General features: G+C 46.5%; 1 protein-coding gene across 1 annotated transcript; it reads right to left on the bottom strand.

Moving 5' to 3' along the window:
- Window positions 1-767: 767 nt before the first annotated feature.
- On the bottom strand, window positions 768-7,239 carry NKX1-1 (NK1 homeobox 1). The gene is made up of 2 exons (XM_065404549.1): window positions 6,765-7,239; window positions 768-1,525 (listed from the first exon to the last, which is right to left on the bottom strand). Exons 1-2 carry the CDS (start codon window positions 7,237-7,239, stop codon window positions 768-770), a joined length of 1,233 nt encoding a protein of 410 aa, XP_065260621.1.
- Window positions 7,240-10,756: the final 3,517 nt, after the last annotated feature.

Below are 10,756 nucleotides of genomic sequence, written 5' to 3'. Positions count from 1 at the left end.
CCAGTGTCCCGTCCAGCGGCCGCGTTCCCACGGTGTTAGGATGGTGCCGGGTTCCTTTGCCAAAGTTCCAGCTGGTTCTAAGGCGGAAGCCACCCTCGCTCCCAAGAGTTTTGCTCGTCTTAAATGATAACTGGGGTGAAAGGAACTATTCAGCTGGGGGGGGGGGGGGGGGGCTTTTAAAAACAAAGGGCCGAACAAGAGTTTTATTTGGGAAATGCGATTTCATCAACTCTCTCCTCCCCCGCAGTACCCATTTCCCTCTAATGCCCCTGTCCCCCCAAACTCAAGGGCTAGAGAAAGAGCGTCGAGTTCGTCAGGGGTTGAGCTCAGGCGGGTGACTGTTTTAGGGGTGGGAGGGCGGGGATGGATATATTTTTATTATTATTATTCATTAGTAATAATAGTTTATTGTTGCTTTGTGAAGTCCTCAGTTCACTGCGCTCCGCGGGGCTGCCCCTTGGCTTCTGGAGGAGCCAGGCGCGCAGAGGGAATTCAGAGGCGCCTCTTGCCCGTTAAGGTGATTGCGAGTTCGGAGCGCGCAGGGGAAGCTCAGAGCGGGCGCGGCGCGTAGTATCCATCCCACTGGGGCGAATGGGAGCTCTGAGCGCGCAGGGAGAACTCAGAGGGCGCGGCGCGTAGTATCCATCCCACTGGGGCTAATGGGAGCTCTGAGCGCGCAGGGAGAACTCAGAGGGCGCGGCGCGTAGTATCCTTCCCAGGGTCTGCTGCTCCAGCGGCTCGCAGTCCCGGGGCGGGGGGAGGTAGGTTTATAGGTGCGGGGTGTAGAAGGCCGGAGCCCCGTAAGTCTGCGAGCCCAGGACAAAGGGCGAGAGGACGGCGGGGCTGGGCAGGAAGGGCAGCTGGGCAGCGCACACCAGCCCTCCGGTGGGGTGTCCCGGGTAGCCCCCGGGGCCGTGCATGGAGAGCGGGTTGCCCATGGGCGGCGAGTGGCTGAGCGGGCTCAGCCCCCCGCCCAGGCCGCCTCCCCCCAGGCCTCCTCCGGCCCCGCCGCCTCCTGCCCCGCCGCCCGTCGGGGCGCTGGTGTCGGCGCCCGGGTTCTGCTTCTTCCACTTGGTGCGGCGGTTCTGGAACCAGATCTTGACCTGGGTCTCGGTCAGGCTGAGCGACAGCGCCAGGTTGAGGCGCTCGCACACCGACAGGTACCGCGTGGACTTGAACTTGTTCTCCAGCGCCACCAGCTGCTCGTAGGTGAAAGCGGTCCGCGCCCGCCGGGGCTTGCCCGACTTGGAGTCCGAGCCCGTGCGCTTCCTCTTGGGCTTGGCCTGCGGGCCCCCGCCGGGGGCAGGAGGTTGGGCCGGCGGCGGCGGCTGCTGCTGGCTGCCTGGCTCTCCGTCCTCGGAGTGGTGGCCGGGCTCTGCCTCGCCGGACCCCGCCACGCCGCCCAGGCTGCTGCTCTCCTCGCTGCACAGCTCCTCCTCGTCCTGCAGCTCGCTCTCCGGGCTGGGGCTGGGCCTGCTGCTGTAGTCCAGGTCGCACTCCTCGGCCTTGTACAGCTCCCCATCCTCTGCGCACAAGCAAGGAGAGGGGTTAGCTTAACAGCTCCCATCCCACCCTGCCCCAGCACCCACCCAGCCTGGAGAGGGCCCTGTGAGGCCCCCAGCTCTACAGCCAAGCTGAAAGGGATAAGAAAAGATGGCCCCCACACCTAAATCCCGGCTGTTTACACACAGACCTACTGGAAAGGGGGGTGGGGGCAGAATCCAGGCTCCAGTGGGGCACAAAATGCGAATCTGCCTTCCCAGCCTCCAGTCCAAGCTCCTTAGGCCAAGCCACCCTCTGAAGGAGAAGTAGAATTGTTAGAGGGCAGGGGGAAGTTGGCAGTAAATTGCCCTGTTTTCTTTCCTCAAGGTTGCTGCTGGGCCTCAAACTGGGAGGACTTGGAATGAAGGTGATGTGAGGTTTCCTACATTTTTGGGGGGTAGGGGAGCATCTGTGAAAAGACTCACTGGTACACAGCAAAATCATTCATCCTAAGAGAGGCACTTTATAAACCCTGCCCTACCATTCTTCCAGCATGAGGGAGTCTCCCATATCCCCTCCCCAAGGGAAGGAAAGGTGGCAGGCCTGGAGCAAATTCGCCCTTTGCAAAGAGGAAATTTAGGGAGAGCCCTCTTGACCTGGAAGGATTGTGTTGTAAAGCTCTCTGGGAGAGGATTTTCCTTTGAGTCGTGAGTGGTTTCTATCCCTTGTAAACACCACACATATGTACTAAGTATTTAGATGGTTAAGCAAAGGGTAAATGGGCATGGGAGAGAAGATAAACTAGGCTTGCAACAGTTGCTTTATAGGTCACGGTTTATATTTCCCTTTTTCACTGTAATCCGGATGGCACAAATATTGCAAAAATTCAGAAAAATAAATTTCAGTGAGTGTAACTTTCTAAAACGTTAGGGGGTCTGTCTCTATTGTAACAACTCTGAGGGAGGAATCTTCCATCCAAAAGGTTCTCCGAATAGGAAGTCCCGAAGTGCTTTTTAGTAAGAAATCACCTTTGTCTAAAGCTGGGACACCGTATGTAATAGCTTCCAATCCTAAAACTCTAACTGACCAAGCTAAAAGCTTTACAAATATAGAACATTACTTAGTGGACAATAATGAGAAGTCCTACTTTGTAATCATTCTTTGTTCATCTTCCGAATTAAAAATGATTGTGAAATGCTAAGGAATAAAATTAATCTCATTATTATTGCTTGTAGAAGCAATCACAGTATCTTCCATGGCACTTCTTTCCAGAAGCATCAGGAATGCTAATATTAAAATATTGAAATCATTTGACATTTTAGAAATTAGACATCTCTTTATGCAATGGCTTCAGAATAGAGATTTAATTGAAAAATTAGGGCTTGAGAAATGAATAATAACTAATATGGAACATTTTGGAAGAAAATAGGTGAATGACACAGTGGTTTCCTGTAGGAAGAAGAGAACACCCTTGATATTACTTTTTATTTTAGTTATTTAATTATCTGCATTGATGGAAGATTTGCTGCCTTCTGTTTTGGCATGTTTTTAACCGTTTCTGTGCCTTGTTTGTTCTCGTGCTGTTCCTAAGGTAAAAGTATTAAACTGGAGTAAATACTTGTATTGATTAGCAGAGCAGATACAAACTTAATTAAACTCATTTTGTGTAATGTACAAACTAGTTAACGGTCTTTTAATTTATTTGGGTTTATATTATGCTCCAATTAACGGGACTCCCAATGAGAACAAGGTAATTATCCGATATTTAGGGCCGTTGTACTTCTGAGGAAGATCAAGTCGTTATGAAACCTGAAATAATATTTGTAAAGGAGTCGCTTCTCCCTGTGGATCATGCCTCAGACATTTCTGACACCTTGAAGGCCGGATGCTATATTCATTTGTCCATCCCAAAGTCCCAGTGAAGTAAAAAAAGGAATTTAGGAATACATCAAATGCAGGATCGGGCCTCAAGCTGGAGTAAAATAAATAAAATACCGTGTCCTCATCACATTTAGATACTTCTAAGCTTCCTGAATCGGTCTGCCTTTTATACCTAGATAGCCCACTATAGCTATTATGTGTAAAACCCCCCTCCCTCCCACAAATTAAATAGCGAGTTGATCATTATGTGTTTACTTTAATCATTTCAGTTCCATAAATACTACGGCTGTACAGTCTATCTCAAACTTTGCCAAATCTTAAAACCAAATGCTGCATATTCAATTAGGTGATTATTTTTAATTGAGAAATTTTAAAAAAAGTGAAAAGATTGTGTTCTGCGAAATAAGCTGATTTCGGCTAAGCCTTGGATATTGCTTGCTCCCTACGGGAAAGAGAGAGAGAGAAGTTTATTATAGTCACCTTAACCCGCAAAACCAATGTTTAGTAATCTGGGGACTTTTTAACGAATAATACTTTCCATCTTGGTGTTAAAAATTAGAAAATGGAAATCTGGAATTATGACATATATAGAACTATGGGACTATGGTTAAGGGGTTTTTAAATTTAAAATAGTGTATGAAGATGAAATAAAGTTCAAATAATCTACATCGAGTAGAAATTAAATTATAGATGGATGCCATTGCATGATATTTTTGTACACACACCTTTCCACATACTCTTGTTGCAAACATATGCGAGTGTTTATGTGTAGGGGTAAAAATAACATACTTACGTTCAATACAGATGACACAGAATGTGTGTGTTGATTACTTTAGAGGGGTTTTTTTTTTTTTTTGCAATAATTTCTAAACATTCCCCAGCCCCTCTTCAATAAGGGAATATTAAAATATTTTCTAAACAACAACTGCAGTGGTAATTGTCCAAGCAACATCACTCTGGCTTTGCAACCGTTAATGCAAAACAAATTAACCAGAGTTTTATCAATTATTTCTAAAACTAAATGTGTTCTGCAAGATGAACTGAAATATTTTCTATTTTCAATGTAGTTGTACTTTTTCTGGTTGTAGAGAATCATAATGATTTTCGGATCATTTTCCCCACTCCCACCGAACTAAACCAACTGCTTGATCTACTGTTACCCAAGGTGATGGTGATGATGGGACCATAATGCGATTAACTTTCATTATTTCTGAGTACTCACAAATCTATTTTTGTATGTTTCTAGCTTTACAAAATATTAGCATAGCTAGGATTGAAGAGATAAATCGTGCAAAATTCCTAGGCAGCTTGTCATTGAGCAAAGTTTAGTATTGCATGATGTTTCTAAATATATTTACTATTAGAGAAATGAATGATAGAATTGCATTTCTCTCCTTGTCTGGAGATAAAGTAGAAGATTGGTGATAGGCTGACCTCGTCGGTCTTTCTGATTGAACAGATCTATTTAGTATGACAAAAGTCAGATCTGTGTAGACAAATACTTACTTTAGGTGTACTCGGAGTTTTAAAAATCTCTTTGGAATTCTGTTTACGTCTAGCTCCTGCTATTGCTTTGATGATTAAAAACAGCTCTACTGTAAAGGGGCTTGTGTTAAAACAGGTAGAACTAAAACCTATTTTACAGCCTAATTTTAATTGATCTAGGCATTCTATCGCAGAATGGTAAAGCACCCATAGAATTATAAAGACACCGATCTCTCTGGTAATACTATCCCAGAAGTTTATTTTCCAGTCTTTACAGTATCAAACACAACCCGCTGCTGTCCCACCCCTCAAAATACAGAATATCAAGAGAGATTTTTCATGTGTGCTATCTTTTCCCGGAAGTGCTCTAATATCCTCAGAGTCACAGCGTTTAGAGGTGAGAAAGTTGGAATATTTGGACCTGGAAAGAAAAAGCAATCTAGAGCTTGGGTCGAATGCAATTCCCGATCAATAGCGAGCCCTAATAAGTGTAATAGGTTTTAATCGAGTAATTATCCGAATTTTGACCCTATAATTTAGATGTTAGGAGAGAGTTTGCAAGGTGCTTGAAAGAGATATGCACAATTCGATAATAGGATATCGACCCAGGGAGTCCTACATGCCACTCTGGGGCGATTTCCCCCATTATCCAGCCTCTTTACGCTGCTAAGCACATTTTACCTTAAATGTAATCGAAGGAATTTAATTGTTTTTCCAGAGATAACCAGCATTTTGTCACAATTAGTCTGATTTGTCCTAAAAAAGCCAAGGGGAGAGAGAAAATTGAATCTGTCGCCCAGAGCAACGCTCAGCAGGCTGGGGGTGGGGTGGAGAGGGGAGATGGTTCTGAAGGCTGTTGGGGGGGGGGGGGGAGGGGAACATACATAAAAGTCATAAAAGCGACTTTGATACTTGGAAAATCCAGCCAAAGTGGGATTTATTTGATGATCTGAGAATGAATTTAAAATCCTGTTGGGCCTGCTCATTCAAATGGCCTGCAGCCCCCTCAATTCTCTCTGCAAGTTTGCTTCAGCAGTAACTTACACATGCCTGTTACCCTCGAGGACAAAAATAAGACACCAGGACGGAAGCTGTTATTATGTGATATAATGCGGAGTCCGGTTCCATTCGCCCCCAATAATCAAATGAATTCAGTGAGGCGTGATGGACCAGGTACATTTAATACAACATTACCCCCTGAAATGTAACGCTTTCTAGCCAGATCGCAAGCACCAGAGCCGGGGGAAGACGCTTGACTTTTGCTAACTGTTTCTGCCCCAGATTTGAGTTTGTGTTTCCTTGTTTGCAGAACTGCAGCTAAAGTTATTTATCATGTGTCTGATTGACTTGTCAAGACACCTGCTCGGGAAAAGGAAAGGAAGGCCCAAAGGGGCCATTTGCCTGAGAGGGCATGCACATCACACAGTCTCCAACTTGGAAGTAGTGCCCAGCATTAAACTTTACGCAACTGAAAGGAGTGCCAGGCCAGAAAAGTTTCACCTTGCATTGGGCATATAAACCAGCAGACATCACATACGTTAAACCAGTCAGACCTCGTTACACACTGAAACCACCCACTTTAATAAGTGGGAAGAGGTGCTTATAAAATGTTATGCGTTAGTCCCTCCGCATGTACCTATCTCACTGTAAATTCTTAGCCAAGTATAGAAGCAACAATTAAGGAACATTTGCCCTTTACAGCAGACCCCCTGTGTCTACACGTGCAGTTGCGCCCTTTATTGTATCTGACAGAAGGCAGTGGTGATGGTGGGGGTCTCTGAGACTCACCTTTAGAAGCATGTAATCACACTGCATAATATTTTCAGGCGCTCTTTATCATTTCCCCCCGTAGTCGGCTATTTGCTCCAGACACGAGTCAGACACTCTGTGGAGGTTAACATGCAAAACGTACTTACTGAGTAAGTCCGAGGACTTTTTGCACGTTTCAAAATCTTCACTCAGAGCCTTTTGATCTGCTAGTTCCGTTCCTGACTCCTCGGGTTTATCCTCTGCCCCTAGAGTGAATTCGCTCCCTGCGGATTTGTATAACACAGAACATTGCCTCTTTTTACTGTTGAATTTGTTGGGATCCAGAATGTCCAGCACTGAAAAAGAGGTGGTTCTATGGACCACGGGTAGAGCTGCCACTGCCCCCTCTTGTCCAGGGGTGTTGCTCTGATTGTCGCCTGGCCTGTCTCTATTTCCAGAACACGAATAGACTGGGAGGTCGTTGCTAGAAGAAAGTCTCTGGTCCCCGTGGCTGTCCATACTTTCCCCGTGAAGGCAGCCGGACACTGGCTCCACTACAATGCCAGCCTGGCTTGCTGCTGCTGCTGCTACTGCTGGGATAGAGATGTCACCCCCCTGAGTCTTGTCTCTGCTCACATTCATGACTTTTCAGAGCCCCTTCCAATTGCAACTCTTTCCCTTTCTGCGAACTTCAGCTGGAAACTCCTGTCTTGCAATCAACGCGGGAGCTGCTTTGTTTATCGTCAATTTAGCACAGAGGCGAGCTGGTTCCTTTAGGTCTACAGGATTGCACGTGGCTAGGTCCAACCTGAATTGGATTCTCCCGTGGATAAAGGAAGTCAAAGGGTGATGCTCCACTCAGTTGCTCCTTCTTTCTTCTCATCATCCTCACAGGGCTACCTAAACATTTATGCCCCCCCACCCTCACTCACTCACACACACGGGCAAGGCTGTATCTTATTTATGCATTCATATTTAGCAGTGGATTGTAATTGGCTACAAATTAATCCCTTGCCCATAATAGTCAGTAATCTCCATCACTGGAGGAGAGAGACACTGGAAGTGTGTGTGGCTGAGAAAGGGGAGGGCGGCGGGAGAGGGGAGAGAGTGAAGGATGGTGTTGGCTGTGATATACTTAGCTGTCAGGTCTATTTCAGCACACCTCCACTCATCTGGAAAGCATCTAAATAGCCTTATTTGGAGAAGTGGGAGGAGAGCGCTTTCTTTGAAATAATTGCGGGATCAATATAAAGAAGATATTATACACGCCGTATGGGAACGTGAGATCTCCCCTCCTAATGGTTTAGTTATATGATCGAAAGGATATTATTGTGCTCAAAAGGGTGAACAATCTCACCTGTTTCACCCCCCACCCTTGCATTATTAAATTAGAACAATAGAATAAAATTGTTGTCCGAGGCTGACTGCTTTGAATTATACCGAGTGTATAGGCACATACATACACACGTTGTCCCTCCCCCCACCCCATTAATTAAAATTACATAGCAGATGAAAGTGCCTGGAAATACTAAGAGCAAAATAATACGCTTAAACAACACAAGGCAAAACACGACGATCAATACATCCTAAATAACTGGGGGGGGGGGGTCTATTCTCGTCCCACCTAGAAATAATGCAATAAACACAGCCCATTCTCATTTCTGAGAAACACTCCTTCATTCAGTGGGTTTTGAATGCAGAAAAAAGGAAGAAATTAGGAAAAGAGTTGCCTCTGAACTACAAAATTCTATTTTTCTTTCCTCCCCAGTTTTCTCTGTGTGCGCGCGCGCTTTGACCATATCAATTTCATTCTTGTTTTGGATGTCCAAATGGCTGCTTAGTTTGAATTAGCTGCCAAAAAAGGTAGGAAAATAGACAAAACATAAAAAGAAAATTAGATTTTTTTTTTTTTGTCTTTGAGGCTGGTGACACATACAGGGACAGGTCCTTTGCAATTACCGCGGGCAATGATCCTTTGGAAAGCAGAAATTAAAAATTGGGAGAAATAATGGGTAAAACAATCAGCTGTAATTTTGGTAGGGGTTGGACATGATTAGCCCATCAATGGGCTGGGCCCAGGGGAGTTCCTGGAGCGCTGGAGCCCACAACACCTCCCTCTCATATATTATAGACCAACCCTTAGATTTTAATCAGACACCACAACAGTGTCCTTCCTCTTTTATTACTTTGTTATGCTTTATCTTTAAATTATAAATCACCTTCTGGGTGGAAATGGTATGTATAATCTCTGATCATGTGTAGGTAATTACCTCCTCCCTCACTTCCCTGACCTCACTGCCACACAAACACAGCTCGAGCTATATAGTTTTAATATAACGGTTGGTTTTTTAAAAGCTTCTCTTTCTTCCCTTCTCCTGGGGTTGTGTCTTTGATCTGATCTTTGGCTTTGGGGCAATTTCTCTTTCAATACTTCTGCCCGCAGCCATGGAATATTGTTTATGAAAAGGCGATGGTGTTTTAGGTAGACGCCAATGACTTTGATCAGATTTCCTATTGTCATCGTCTCCATTGGTACCTTCCCGGGAGGGAACACGGTTTTTAGGGGGCGGGGATTCTTATCTCTGGAGTACATTGGCGTCCTGGTAAGTTTCTGCCTGGGCACCCACCAATGTCTGGTCTAAATTGCAATTAAAACTCTGCGCTCGAATTTCCTAGCGGGGCCTATACAACACAGGGACCATCGACCAGCACTGATATAAACGACAACAGCAGTTAAATGATTATTAATTCAATAACATATACAGGGCACAAGGCTGCACAATAAACGCTTCGAGGAAGGAAGGAAAGTGAATCTGAGCCCCAGATGTCGCGTAGAATAAATCTCTCTCTCTCTCTCTAGTGTACTGCTAAGAATCGCTTTCCAAACACGATGCCGTGTGTTTATTTTTTGATGTACCCAATCAAAGTGAGGAAACAAAAGGCGGTGATTCTCTCGGTACAAGTGTACCGCGGGTAAAAGTTTTAGGGAGCAGAGAGCGCGCGATTAATAGAGACACAGCTGAGCATGGCAATGGGGTAGAATTCTGCTCCGAATTCTCCCTTTCGCCTCAGAGGAATAAACCGAAGCGGACTGACGCCTTTGTGTGTGCGCGCGCGCCCCTGGGTTTTAAAGCCAGTGTTATAAAGATGTTCTATTGCTCCTAATCACAATTGATTGTCAATTAGAGCCTCATTTGTGCAATCGCCATCCATCTGCCATCTCTGGTTATCTGTTCACCAGAAAGTGAGCGCTGATTATGGGGCACGAGATGAGTTGTTGTGACATGTAATATCGCGCTCATGATCGGGGCGGGTGACCACTTCTCTCTTGCTCGGAGACAGTCCTAGTCCTTTTCCTTAAAAAAGGACACCAGCAGCACCACAGCCGGGGGGGGGGGGGGGCGCGTTCGGGGAACGCATGGCTTGGAAGGGAAGGTGGGGCAGGGGGACTCGCAGGAGGGCTAGATTAACACCAATTAAATGCCATGTCATCAAACCTCTGCCCCTCCACCACCCAGGAGAATGGCTGGCATGGAAATGGCTCTTTCTTTAACCCAACAAACCAACCCTATCGGTTTTACAACTCTCCCGATAGCGATCTCTGTAGTTAGACTGAATTATATCTGCAGGGAAGGGATTTTTCTAAAGCCGGGAGGTGGTTGTGGTTAGATAGCACAGAACGGGGCAGCCTTTGCTTCCCACAGCAGCGTGGGTAAGATGCAGTGTGCAGAGACCCCCTTACTCCCTCCTCCTTTGGCAGGATGGTCGTCTCCACTGCAACCAGTCTGGGAGATGCTGCTGGTATAACACCGACGGCTGGGGCGGGTTTGCACTGCGGGCGGGTGTCCGGGGAGCAGGGAGGTAAACGTGGAGCCCTTCCAAACCATGTTTACACCCCAGGTCTTGGGGAGGCCGGGAGAGCAGAGCAGAACCGCTCGGTGCCAGGGGCGAGGGACCCTTTAGGGGATCCCAGGCCCAGGCTGCTGGGCTTAGGGACGGGAGGAAGAGGGCATTATTTTGCCTACGAATGAAACAGCCCTGACCAGAGAATCCCTGGCTGCAGCTGCGTGCGGGCTGCGCGCTCCACCCGTCTGGTGCCAGAAGCTGGCCAGGGGAACTCATCACTCTGTGGGGCTTCCCCTCCGCCCTCGTGCAAGCC

The sequence above is a fragment of the Emys orbicularis genome, chromosome 5, assembly GCF_028017835.1.
Source record: "Emys orbicularis isolate rEmyOrb1 chromosome 5, rEmyOrb1.hap1, whole genome shotgun sequence".
NCBI classification, from domain to species: Eukaryota; Metazoa; Chordata; order Testudines; family Emydidae; genus Emys; species Emys orbicularis.
Note: the sequence above shows the minus strand (reverse complement) of the source record. Positions and strands in the feature narration are given on the sequence as shown.